Source organism: Danio aesculapii, chromosome 22, assembly GCF_903798145.1.
Source record: "Danio aesculapii chromosome 22, fDanAes4.1, whole genome shotgun sequence".
In the NCBI taxonomy this organism is placed as follows: Eukaryota; Metazoa; Chordata; class Actinopteri; order Cypriniformes; family Danionidae; genus Danio; species Danio aesculapii.
In genome coordinates, this window is record NC_079456.1 from 29,517,671 (window position 1) to 29,532,631 (window position 14,961).

Here is a 14,961-nt window from a genome sequence, read left to right on the forward strand (position 1 = left end):
GACTTACCTTTTGCTTATTAATAAAATTGGGAAATTGGATTTAAAGTAATTCGAAGAACCTAAAAAAACAAAATATTCATATCTGAACATCTTATACTTATATATACATATATATATATATATATATATATATATATATATATATTATTTTTCCCCCAATTTCTGTTTAACAGAGAGAAGATTTTTTTCCAACACATTTCTAAACATAATAGTTTTAATAACTCATTTCTAATAACTGATTTATTTTCTCTTTGCCATGATGACAGTACATAATATTAGACTAGATATTTTTCGAGACAATTCTATACAGCTTAAAGTGACATTTAATGGCTTAACTAGGTTAATTAGGTTAATAGGCTAATAATTTTGACTTTAAAAAATTAGAAACTGCTTTTATTCTAGCCAGATAAAACATATAAGACTTTCTCAAGAAGAAAAAATACTATCAGACATACTGTAAAAATTTCCTTGGTCTGTTAAACATAATTTGGGAAATATTTAAATTAAATATATAAATTAAAAGGGGGGGCTAATAATTCTGACTTCAACTATATATATATATATATATATATATATATATATATATATATATATATATATATATATATATATATATATATATATAGGCAGAAAGAGACTGTACTTAATAATACAAAGATTAGTTTTGTGGTCTAAAATGAACAAAATGTGCTCAGACAGGCAGAATTTCAGTTATGTCTACTTTTTTGTTTCTTTTAAGGCATGAAAAATAATTGCAGTTACAATGTAGCCTTTAAACTTAAGAGAAACACTTGATTTGCTTTAATATTGATGTAGTTATGAATACAATTGTATTATTAGAGGTAATATTTATTGCATATTGCATAATTTATTTAGATTTTGGACGATTACTATTGTGGAAAACAACAATCTGGTAACACTGCTCCTCATCTTCAAATGTATAACTATATTGTTCTGAGCTATGCACGACTATATGTGGGGAAAATATATTTTTTAATAAATGAACTTAGATGTAATTAGATAACATCGCTAGTTTGCAGTACATGCTTTATTTATATCAAGTCTGCAGTCATTTAATGCATCAGGAGATAACTTCCCTGCTTTTATAAAAGTTCTAAACAAACCCCTTATCTAAATCAACAAATCGTCTTTATTTGTTTACTTTTTACTTACCGCGTGGAAAACCGCAGTGGACCTTGGGATCGCAATGAACCTTGGGATTGCGACCATAGACTGTAAAAAAAAAATAGATCTCGACGTACTATGACCCCAACTTCAATGAATAATTTAATAATACAAAGATCAGCTAAAAATATTTTTAAAACTTAGTACTTTAAATGTAATATTTTTAAGTTAAAAAAACAAACAAACAAATTAATCAGTTTTATTAGGCATAATTACCCTAAACTGGGCAATTGAATATAATTTCACTCATTAAATATAAAGTAAATGATAACATATTTATAAATACCAACTAATCTCCAATAAAAAAATAAAAAATACATTATGTAGCATTAACCTACCACATATTGCTGCAGTTTAACTCATCGGTGAACTCACCGGTGATGCATTTTGACCAATAGCTGAGCGATGTTAAACTCACTGTTGAATAGAAGTCACGTTGACCGATGTATATTCTCATTTACAGTTGTCTCGACCCTCTTTACAGACGCATTTCATAAACAAAACAAAAATCACATATTTTAAAAAAACTGTTATAATAGACGTTAACCAGGTTTAAAATATTGCGTTGACATCTTTTGATGGCTTTGAACGTCTCCGTATGACGCCTGAGGCAACCCATTGAAAGCAATGGAATTCCTTCTGCGTCGGTTTAGAAAAACTAGTACACTATGTCAATTATAATAATAAAAAAACTACGTCTGGTACCCTGTGTCAACAATAATAATTAAAATACTGCGTCTGGTACCCTGTGTCAACAATAATAATTAAAATACTGCGTCTGGTACCCTGGCTGTAATAATAATCAAAATACTGCGTCTGGTACCCTGTGGCTGTAATAATAATCGTAATACTGCGTCTACCCTGTGGTTATAATAATATTTAATAAAAATATTTTTTAAAAAGCGCAGCATCAGGTACCCTATGGCAAAATAAGTCGTGCTAGAGACACGAAAATGATTTCCTATTGAAATACATTGGATGGAAATTCGTGTAAGGTGACACGAAAAAAGAGGGAAATTCGTGCCCATGAACACGAATCAATAGATGAAATTTCGTGACTATTTCACGAACTGCCGTGAGACTGGGTTGATTAAACACAAAACTGCTTGGAGTGTTAGAACTTTCAAAAGAGCAACATTTTTTTTATATATTTGTTACATAAGCATTGTTTGATTATATTTAATGTGCATTGGGATTACCAGCAGATTTCAGCTTCTCTAGACAGTACAATCTAGCATTCAGTATGACCATTTCAATGTGGTCATGTCATTGGCCCATGAACATTTCTTGCTTGTTATCAAACTATTTCAAAACTGTAACAAGAGGCAATTAAATCATAACTAAATGTTAAAACTGTCATCATAACATTGTTGATCAATATGTGGCTCTTTTTGGATTCTCGAAAGCTATAGAAATAAGTGTAAAACAGGAAATACGTTGAAACTAGATGCTCAAAATAATTGATTATCCATTACCCGAAAGGGTGCATATTTTAACCGATTAATGTTCAGTTAATTACGATTAATGTTACCCGTTTAATGTCCGATTAACGTATCAGTTAAATGAGTACTAAATGTTATTTATATATTTTTCAAGTTTGGCTGCATAAGGGCCGATCACAGCGAACACGCTTTTTGCGTTGAGAGGCGCATCTTTTGAATGGTTTACTAAAGGCTGCAAGTGTTTTAAAATAGCCTACATAATCTACGAATCAAACAAATCCAAAGATTTTCTTGATATTTGCATAATGATAACTCTGCACTATATAATGATAACTCTCTGATATATGAATTAGAGTGGATCAGTAATCAAATGTATAACCCTATTTTCCAGGGAGCAATTGATTTAAAGAAGCCTGTTATTTTTATTTGACGGAAGAAAAAAACATATGATGGGAAAAAATGCCAGTTCCTAAAAAAGATTCAGTGTTTTCATTTTGTAATCTAAATTTGTATTTTAAGTGAAAAATATCTAGGGCAGGCCTTTTTATTTAGTTTACTCATTATTTCTATGCTGTTGAAAAAACACTGGAGGTGCGTGAAGATGCTCTGTTGTTATGTTCTATTGTTAATATGTTCGCATGTTAAAATAAATCTGTATTTTAAAATACTGTATTAATGTGTCAGACACAAAACAGAAGCGTCAATAATTTTTAATATATTTTTATTAAATAATAATTTAATATTAATCCAGTTAACCGTTCGGTAACGAGCGGCGGTTGTTGTCGGTTGGCAAAATTATCCGAATTGAGCGTCCATATTTGGGACCATTGTTTTTGTTTACATCCCTCAAAATGGTCTATAAAGAAATGTTAGAAAGGGCTATGCATGATTTTCATGTGCAATAGCCTAATCCTGCTAGCCAGGAATCCTTCCTTATATTAAACGGATACACATTTGACGTAATGATGCTAAAATGAATCGTGATAAGCTTGTACTATGTTATGTATTATTGAAAACCAGTAGCTAGCCTACCACTCAATTTAGAAAACATTACCACTGTGAATCTGACAATAGATAAGAACAATCAGAAAATTTTGTAAATGGATAGTTCATAAAAAAAAAATGCTCATCTTCCTTTCGTTTTTGTGTTTTATTTTCATTTTCTATTATTATTATTATTATTATTATTATTATTATTATTATTATTATTATCATTATTATTATTCATTCATTCATTTTCTTTTCAGCTTAGTCCCTTTATTAATCTGGGGTCGCCACAGCGGAATGAACCACCAACTTATCCAGCACATGTTTCACGCAGCGGATGCCCTTCCAGCCACAACCCTTCTCTGGGAAACACCCATACACACTCACACTCATACACTACAGACAATTTAGCCTTCCCAATTCACCTGTACTATATGTCTTTGGAGTGTGGGGGAAACATGCAAACTCCACACAGAAATGCCAACTGACCCAGCGTCCTTCTTGCTGTAAGATGACAGCACTACCTACGTCTATTACCACTGCGTCGCCCTCTATTATTATTATTGTTATTATTATTATTATTATTATTATTATTATTATTATTATTATTATTATTAATTAGCCCTACAGTAGCTCGGAAATAATCATGCAAACTAGGTGCGTCTCGCAAATGGCTATTTTGCTGCACATCAGGAGCACAGCTGCAGGACGTTTGGCAGTGAACTATGACCTTATTTTAATGAAAAATGTCTAATAATACTGCAAATTTACGTTTTTATTTAATTTATGCATACGCAATGAATGTAAGCATGCTAACTGATCAAATGATAGAATATGTAAACTTAGTTTATATATATAATTAAATAATAATAATAATAATAATAATAATAATAATAATAATAATAATAATAATAATAATGATAATTAAAAGCCTGGGCCCACAGAGGGCTCTTATGTTGAGGGCTACGTCACGAGCTCAGATTTGGTTGACCAATCAGAGGAAAATGGGCGGTTCAGCACCGGCTATATGAATATAATGAATTGTGAAGTCGGTTATCCATTTTCCTACCCTAAATTAAAAAAACGAAAATCGAGCCAAAATTTATTTTTTTCGTTTCTTGTGAGCAAACGGAAAACGTCCGTTTTCTTCATTTTCTTTTTTTTTGTTTGAAAACGGATATGGGTTGGACGGATACCCTGGTCATAACCCATAACGTGTCCATAGTTCATTAATAAACATAAAAATATATCGAGAAACCGTAAAAAAAAATTCACCAATCAAATGTGTTTGTGAGATTGGTCAAGTGTGTATAAAAATGTTTTGAGAAATATTGATGATGAGTCAGATTTCTATAGGCTATATCAGCTGCAACGTCATAACATTTTAGACCATTACACATTTAATGTAAAAACTATGGAAGCCCGTTCCCGCCACTGAATCAAAAAAATTATTGAAAAAACACTTAAAAAAAAAAAAAACTTAAAAAAAAAATTAAATCAGAATTCTGAGTTATAAAGTCAGAATTGCGAGTTATAAAGTCAGAATTGCGAGTTATAAAGTCAGAATTCTGAGTTATAAAGTCAGAATTCCGAGTTATAAAGTCAGAATTCCGAGTTATAAAGTCAGAATTGCGAGTTATAAAGTCAGAATTCTGAGTAATAAAGTCAGAATTCCGAGTTATAAAGTCAGAATTCTGAGTTATAAAGTCACAATTCCGAGTTATAAAGTCAGAATTCTGAGTTATAAAGTCAGAATTCCGAGTTATAAAGTCAGAATTCTGAGTTATAAAGTCAGAATTCCGAGTTATAAAGTCAGAATTGCGAGTTATAAAGTCAGAATTGCGAGTTATAAAGTCAGAATTCTGAGTTATAAAGTCAGAATTCCGAGTTATAAAGTCAGAATTGCGAGTTATAAAGTCAGAATTGCGAGTTATTAAGTCAGAATTCCGAGTTACAAATGAGTTTCCTGTTATGCCGGCTGGCCATGGAGTTTTAAAGACGCATGCACATTAGCTCATAATCACAACATAAAGCCTATATCTGACTTTTTAATGTTTATCACGCTTTCTAAAAGGAAATATATAGTTGAACTAGGCTGTCTATTTATTCGTATGGATTTGTTCTTTTTTTAATTATTACCATTTGGTCTAAATAGCAATTATAAAGCATTAAACAGAGCGCCTGAAACTAGCTATAGGTTGTGTGGTTCCTCCAAATGTCTAAAATTAGGATTTCATTACTATTTATCTATTATATGTGTAACAATTATATGATTTATCGCAGCTGTTATTTGTTTCATGTTGCAAGAGTGCCCTCGTATGGTGTATACTTGGGAGCTGCAGACATAGACACTATAAAGGGCTAAATCTAAAAGGGTTATATTAGTTTATATTTCAGTTCAGTAAAAGTGTCAACCAAATACTGTGTATTCCTGGCCTTTATTGGTAAACTGGGCTGCGAATCCAGACCACATCACAAGCAGAGAACATAAAGAAAGAGTCTTTAACACTTCATTTATGGCCAATCGCCATAATAGGAAACTCCTTTAAAACTCGCAATTCTGACTTAATAACTCGCAATTCTGACTTAATAACTCGCAATTCTGACTTTATAACTCAGAATTCTGACTTTATAACTCGGAATTCTGACTTTATAACTCGGAATTCTGACTTTATAACTCAGAATTCTGACTTTATAACTCGGAATTCTGACTTTATAACTCAGAATTCTGACTTTATAACTCGGAATTCTGACTTTATAACTCGGAATTCTGACTTTATAACTCGCAATTCTGACTTTATAACTCAGAATTCTGACCTAATTTTTTTTTTTTTAAGTTTTTTTTAAGTGTTTTTTTTTTTTTTCAATAATTTTTTTTTATTCAGTGGCGGGAACGGGCTTCCATAAAAAACAGATCATACAATAAGGCAAGAATTTACTCACTGAACGTCTCAAAGGAGGATAGAGTTTTCTGGGCCATTAAGCGCCCCCTGAAGGAACTTTACAGTCTAACAGGAAACAGTTGCATTTACCGCCCAATGATTTTTCGCAAGAGAAACTGAGAAAGGCATTCTGGGTGAATTTGAAAGATGGCGGACGACGCTGAGCAGGTTTGCTATTTTGCTTTGTATAAATTTTTCTTTAGCTGTTTGATAATCGCGGAGTTTAATCATATCAGTTGTTTTCATTTTTGACTAGTTTGAACACATGAGCAGCCTATGCTAAAGCAGTTTGTAACCACGACTATTGTTTGCATGGAATTTTTCATTCAAATAAAATGCATCACTGAAATTTACTTTACAGCAACAGACCACCAACACTGTGGAAGAGCCTCTGGATCTGATTCGGCTCAGTCTGGATGAGAGGATCTATGTGAAGATGAGGAATGACAGGGAACTGCGCGGCAGACTGCATGTGAGCGGAATACTACAGTATATACTCTAGTTATACTGCACGTGAGGAAAATGCTAACGCTACATAATGTACTGCATATGAAAGGAACATACTACATTATATAAATTTTTCTACTGCACGTGAGGGAAAAATACAACATTATATAACGTTATTCTAGTTATACTACACATCATGCAACATAGTCTGCTACATTAACCATATTATATACACTAGTTACGTTAGATTGCTCGTGCGAAACGTTACATTGCTCGTGCGAGAAAATACGACATTTTACATATATACTCTAGTTATACTGCACGTGAGGGAAAATACTACATTATTATTTTAAAAAAAAATTTATGATATGCATGTAGTACACATAATGGGATCACATACAAGAAGAACACAACTATATATATATATATATATATATATATATATATATATATATATATATATATATATATATATATATATATATATATAATAGATAGAGAAAAAAAACAATCAGTGGTAAGGAGTGACAACAATGATAGCAATGTAATGATAGCAATAATGAAAAGGACAACAGTAATAGCGACTGACAACAACAACAATAATAATAAATAATTACAAGTACTACGCCAACTACTACTACTACAGAAAATTACTAATGTTACTACCACTACTACTGCTGCTACTACAGCCACACCGATGACTTCTACAATGTCTACTACTACTACAACCATGTCTACTACAACTGATACTACTCCAATGACTACTACTATTGATACTACTACAACATCTACTACAACTGATACTACTACAACAACATTTATCACTACTACAACATCTACATCGACGACATTTGCTACTTCTGATACTACTATACCAATGACAACTACTGCTACTACAACATCTACTAATTCTGACACTACGATACCAATGATGTCTACCATTACTGATACTACTACAACTAGTACTTCAACAAACACAACTACTTCTACAATCACTACTACCACTACTACAACAACGACAGCAACCTGAATAATGACCATGGCAGAAATACTTATGATAATGAGGAGATAAAAGGAGGACAAGTCAGAACAGTAATACTAATAATGGTAACAAAAGTAGAAGTAATAATATTAATGATAATAGTGAGGAGGCGAGGGGAGGTTTGGAAATCAGGAAGAGGACCAATAATAATATTAATAATAATAAGTAGAAGAATCTAGAAGAAGAAGAAAATAGAAGAATAAGAAGAAATAGAAAAGAAAAGGGAGGAAAAAATAGAAAGTAGAAGAAAAGGAAAGGAAGAAAAGTAGAACAAAGTGCAGCAGACAAAACAATGAGAATAATAATAAAGAAAACATTACTATAATGTTAATATACAAATAATAAGAACACAAAGTAAAGAATAAAATTAATAAGAAAAATTACAAGAAAAAAAAAAAAAAAATATATATATATCTATCTATCTCTATATATATATCTATCTATCTATCTATCTATCTATCTATCTATCTATCTATCTATCTATCTATCTATCTATCTATCTATCTATATATATATATATATAAATATATACATACATACATACATACATTCATTTATACACACACTCACAAATAATTATTAAATTCAATAAATAATAATACTAATATTGAAAAAAAATGTGATAGCTATAATATACTCATGCTGATAATAATAGTAATAATAATAATAAAACAACAGAATCATAATTTGAGGAGATGGAAGTTATAGTGTGTGTCAGTTGCTTTATGATGCTTTAAAAAAGTATCATGTGCGGCATGAATCAGTACAGTGGAAAATACTACATTAAATATATTATATACTCTAGTTAGACTGCACGTGAGGGAAAATCCTAAATTATGTATATATATATATATATATATATATATATATATATATATATATATATATATATATATATATACATATATATATATATATATATATATATATATATATATACACGTTAGAGAAAATACTACATTAAACAGATTATACTCTAGTTATACTGCACCTGAGGGATAATACTACATTAAACATATTATATACTTTAGTTAGACTGTTTGTGAGAGAAAGTACTACATTATACATATTATATACACTAGTTAAACTGCCCGTGTGGGAAAATACTATTACAGATATTATATACTCTAGCTATACTGCATGTGAGGGAGAAATACTACATTATAGTTATTATATACTCTATTTATTATACTACACATGAGAGAAACTACTACTCTATACATATTGTATACTTTAGTTATTCTGCACTTGAGGGAAAGTACTACATTTTATACAGACTCAAGTTCAATTATGTCTCTAAATGTATTATTTTATGTTCTGTTATTAAAGTCACATGAATATGGTCTGTGGAATTTTTGGAGAAAATAAAGGACAAAAACATGTAAGAGGGAGTTGATAAAATCTATTAAAATGTAATAATCAAATGTTTTATCATATTAATTGACTACATGCATTAGTGTAGTATGTAAAAAAGTATTTAGTAAAAAAAAGGAAACATACATTGGATTAAAATAATATTTATTCATATTGTAATTGTATTTAGATCTAAAATATGAATCTAAACTAATACAATACAGCCGTTCTAGTGTGTTATGTTAACAGTACGTATGTACATATATTTGATTTACTATTATTTTCCAACAGAAATATCATACATAAATATCTTCAATAAAAAAATACATTTTAACATGGTCGAAAATGGAGCGGGATGAAGCATAAGCTTATAATTTTCCCACCTCATTACCACATACATTATTCGTCAATTATTTAAACTTATTTCTTCTTTTACCTATAGTTTCTTTTTACACAAGACATATTTTATCCTTTTTGGCATCTTTGACATATTATATGTTTGATTCCATTTGTACATTTACACTTTATAACATAGACCCCCCAAAAATACATAGTACTGCAAATAGCCATTAATTATAATTTTATCATACCTTTCTCATTTTATCCTTTTTCAATTACCTCTATTCATCATTATATTCCTTTAATAATAAATATTTATACAACTTTTTAAATTGATTAATATCCTGACATTGTTTGAGAATGTTCTAGACTATTTCACACCTCATACAGACATACACAAACTTTTTAAAGTTGTTCTTGTTTTCAGCCTCCTAAAATTGTGTTCATCTCTCAGATTATATCGCCCTTTTCTTTCTTCAAAAAACTTTTGTATACATTTCGGATGTAATTTATTTCTAGCTTTAAACATAAATTGTGCTGTTTTAAATTTAACCGAATCATTGAACTTAAGTGTCTTCGATTTAAAAAATAAAGGATTTGTATGCTCCAAATACCCCACATTTTCTATTAGTCTAATTACTTTTTTCTGCATTGTACATAAGGATCATAAATTAAATTTATATGTATTCCCCCAAATTTCAAAACAATAACTCATATATGGCAACATAAGTGTGTTATATTATATATACATTGATTTATTTTCCAGGATAAATCTTGCTTTATACACTATTGCTACAGTTTTTACTAATTTTGATATCACATTATTTATTTGCAGTTTCCAACTAATTTTATGATCCAATACAACACCAAGAAACTTAATTGCATAAACTCTTTCTATAACTTCATTATCAATTTGTAAATCTATATTATGACTACTTTTTAATTTCCCAAATAACATAACCTTTGTTTTACTTGTATTTAATGACAATTTGTTTACGTCAAACCACAATTTCAGTTTATTAATTTCTGTTTTAATCAACTCCATAAGTTTTGGTGAATTATAATATGTGAACAATACATTGAAAAATCTGTTTATATTTAAAAACAAATCACAGAGATAAGGGATCAGAAAAATGTGAGTCTGTAAATGTTTTGTATTTTACAGAGGGAAATAAACGTGTGTTATGGATGTGACCAAAAATGTACAGTATACAACATACTTTGGAAATTCTGTGAATTAAACAGCGCAACCCAAAAGGATGAATGTTGATATAAATATACTTTTATTATTTTAATATTCATTTCTTTAAAAAAAAATAGTTCTTTTATTTATTTATGTAGAAAAAGCTTTGATAAGTATGTGACATGTCAATGTGAGATCGACACTTGTGTGATTTTGGTAAATTAAATAATATTGTTTGAAAACGTTGATGAAGACATTTTTCATCATTTATAATGTACTGTAAAATACACACCTACAGAAACAACTTGGAAAGAGTTTCGCTGTTTTGGCAAAGTTGACATTTACACAGAATTCTTCACCATGGCAACTGATGTCATTAAAAATTTACTTTGTTTTCTTACCTCATTGTCTGAAGTTAAAACCTTGGCATTGTGTTTTGTAAATATGAATATAATATTATAAACGTATAATAATGGTACCTTTTTTTTTTTTATCCAAAGAGAGGCTCTAAATAATTTAGGATGGTTATGTGTGTCAAACGTAATGTAATTTATTTCATTAGGCCTATGACCAGCACTTAAACATGATCCTCGGAGATGTTGAAGAGACAGTGACGACAGTGGAAATCGACGAGGAGACGTATGAGGAGATTTATAAGGTAACTCAGTAGTTGACTCCTCTTAATTTAACCCTTTAACTGTATATCCTCACTTTTTCCACACTTGAGAATTATACATGCATATTAGAAATGGATAATTTAGATGAAAAAAAACTAAGTAAATAGAGTTGAAGGCAAAATTTGTAGCCCTCCTGTGAAGTTTTAATTATTTAAAAATATTTCCTTATATAGTTTATTAAATAAAAAATAAATGCTTTTATTTTAGCCAAACTAAAAGAAATGGGACTTTCTCCCGAATAAATATATTATAGGAAGTACTGTTAAAATGTCCTTACTCTCTTAAACATAACTTGGGAAATCCAAAATCAAACAAAACATCCTTCAGGGGTAATTAATAAGTTGGTGCTCTTTGATTTATGGATTCATAAAGATAAACAATAAAATCATAGGTCCAAGGCACTTAAAGTAAATAAAAATATTAAAAAGACTTTATTAACATGGCTATTATTTAAAAAACAGCACTATTGTGCAATGCACCTACACGTTTCAGCAAAACTTCATCACGGGGGACTTCATGTGCATCTGGAGTTCATTTGAATACTCAGTGTCATAACTCAATTATCCAAGCTCAACAGTTATTATCAATACAGTGTTGGAAGAAATGAAAAATATGGTATTATACTACATATATCTCAAAGTAAAACATAACTTGGGAAAAAAAATTGCCTTCAACTGTATGTAAATTGCAAAAGTTAATAAATCAGCCCTATGCTTAAGTACTTATTTCAGGGTTACATTTTAAATATCAATTATGAATCTGTTTCTAATTATAGCGCAATGTAACTGCAGCAAGTGAGCGGTTGTTTACATGACACCATTTTCAAATAAAAACTGAACTTTTATGTGTTCGGATGTTAATTTAAAGGGCATATAGTTCACCTCTTTTTATGATTTAATATTAATATTATGGTTCTTCTAAGTGTGCCAGTTTAGGTTCAGTTTAAAACACAATTCAGATTTTTTTATTATAATGTGTTAAAAAGTGTCATGTTGGGGGCGTGTCCACAGTTCGCTGATTTATGGGTCTGTTGCTTCACATGTAAATTAGTTTCGGCTTCCCGCCAACGTAAAAAGGGGGCAACAGAGTCTGACAGACAGACTGCGAGAAGGAGAAGGAGCAGGAGTGAGAGGTTCAGCAATCAGTCGTACATGTACGACTCGGACACAGACCAAGCAGACAGTGCAAAGTCATATGTGTCTTTGTACAGTTTTACAGCCTACTGTGTGCTAGTTTCAAGTGCCGAGCTTGTACACAGAAACTAATAACCACGCACACTGAATTAACTTTGACTGAGGCACTGGATGCGCTGCTCGAAGCCGCGACACGGCACACCAGACACTCTCTGTGGCGCGGCAGATACATGAAGTGTCCCAAATCGTCGCACCACGCATTTTTGAATTCTAAACATAGGTTTCTGCAGCGGTCCGCGGCGCCCAGCCGTCGACTTGAGTGTACCCTGATAGAAACCTATTTAGAATTCTAAAACGCATGCTAGTTAAGATCACAGGGAGCTTCTGGGATCGCGAGAAATGCAAACCGCTGTAGTATAAGGTAGACTCAATGAGAAGTACACATGTTTGCAAACCTACCTAAAGATACAACCAATAATTCCGATTAGAGCGATAATGTGGAGAATATTGCTCTTGTGTTGAGCCCAATGAGCCTTGCATCTAAAAATAGAGCTAGGGTGTTCCTTTAGTGATATCGCTTCGACTCACGCTGAAAATGGCGGACGTGAATAAACAAACTGAGGATATGATGACGCGCCTGTCAATCAATATTGGTGGGCGGGGGGACCGCACTCCTACGTAAAGTTGCGGTCGGTTTGAAAACCGCTCCAATTGGTCCACCGTTTTTTATGTTGTTAAATTAAAAAAAAAAAGCACTGAGTGTGCTTATATCGCCCCAATATCACAGTCTATACACCATACATGCACATATGTCTGTCCAAACAGCTTGAAAAGTAGATTTTTTACCATATATGTACTTTAACATAAAATGTGTTTCAAAGTGCAATTAGCTATGTTTCAATCCAAAGGTGTGTAAGAAATGTATCTGCAAAAAAAAACTGGAATATCACATAAAACATTTGTGAATGCAGCACTGTTTTCATCCAATGAGTCAAAGAGAACAAAATTGTCACTTACTGATAAACTGGCGCCAAATATATATATATATATAAAAAAAAAAAAGGAATTTGCTCTAGTAGAAGCCCCAGTGGGCCTTTTTTCTTATAAAATAAACAACTTGTGCCTCAGAAGATGAAGTGTGAGGCAATCAAGACAGCTCTGGAGATAATAAGACTGAACCACTTTGATGACAGACTTTGGCTGAGGGATTTTAAAAAAGACCAAAACAACATTTTAGATGTTTTAGAATGTGCTCGCTCCACTGGTTTGTCTATTAATGCCATCCTATCACACCCATTTTTTTATCATCACATGATCTGTTAAAAAAAAAAATCACTTCTTTGATGTGCATGCTGGAATGGATTTGGTGAACATGCTATCATTTTAGTTAATACACATTTTTTCTTATCTGATAAGTTTGTCTTACTCAGTTGCGAGCATACGTTTTTCTCTCTGTATTTTTTTTAAATGTATGTGCATCTTGCATTTCCATCCAACATTTTTTGTGCAATTTCCAAAATGCACTTCAAATTTGGTGGATGGAAACATAGTTAATGTTGTGTATATATAATAAAATAGTAGTGCGTTGTTGTAAACATGAAAGTGAATGAAATGTAATTTTGTTGACATTTGCAGTCAACGAAGCGGAATATTCCCATGCTGTTTGTTCGAGGGGATGGAGTGGTGTTGGTGGCGCCGCCTCTCAGAGTCGGATAACTTCAGTTGCCTGTACACAACTAAACAACACAATTATGCTTTGGACTCTAAATTCTTCATGGACCTTTATGTGGATTAATATTTCGTTTGGAACCTCAGAGGGTGAATCTGTTTGTTTTGCAAGCTTATTTTTCATTTGACATTTTTGGACAACCTGTTTTGGCAGAAAATTTGCACCATATGTTGACATTAAAATACTTGAAGTGCATCATTTTGAATCAGTGTTTTTTTTCTAGTTTTCATGATTTAATAGGCAGAAAATATTTATACAAAACACCTGCTGATTTTGCCTAATACTAAAAGCACATCAGTAATTGGTATAGAGATATTTTGATTCGCAGGAACAAGAATTATTTACAGTGGAAATCGAAATTGGAGAACAACCTACAATTGTTCTGCGAGCCTCAACACCAACAATTATGATTGCATTACTTCTGGCAAAAAAAGGTAATTGTAAATCGTTGATTGATTGAATGCTTGATTTTCATTGGCTGATTAACTTTCTAAGGTGTGCA

At 31.3% G+C, this 14,961-nt stretch overlaps 1 protein-coding gene across 1 annotated transcript; it reads left to right on the forward strand.

Annotated features, from left to right (window-relative positions):
- The first annotated feature begins 6,635 nt into the window (after positions 1–6,635).
- Positions 6,636–14,654, forward strand: lsm3 (LSM3 homolog, U6 small nuclear RNA and mRNA degradation associated). Its single transcript, XM_056447264.1, has 4 exons — positions 6,636–6,724; positions 6,918–7,028; positions 11,483–11,578; positions 14,366–14,654. The coding sequence occupies exons 1-4, from the start codon at positions 6,704–6,706 to the stop codon at positions 14,444–14,446; spliced, it is 309 nt and encodes a 102-aa protein (XP_056303239.1). The 5' UTR covers positions 6,636–6,703; the 3' UTR covers positions 14,447–14,654.
- Positions 14,655–14,961: the final 307 nt, after the last annotated feature.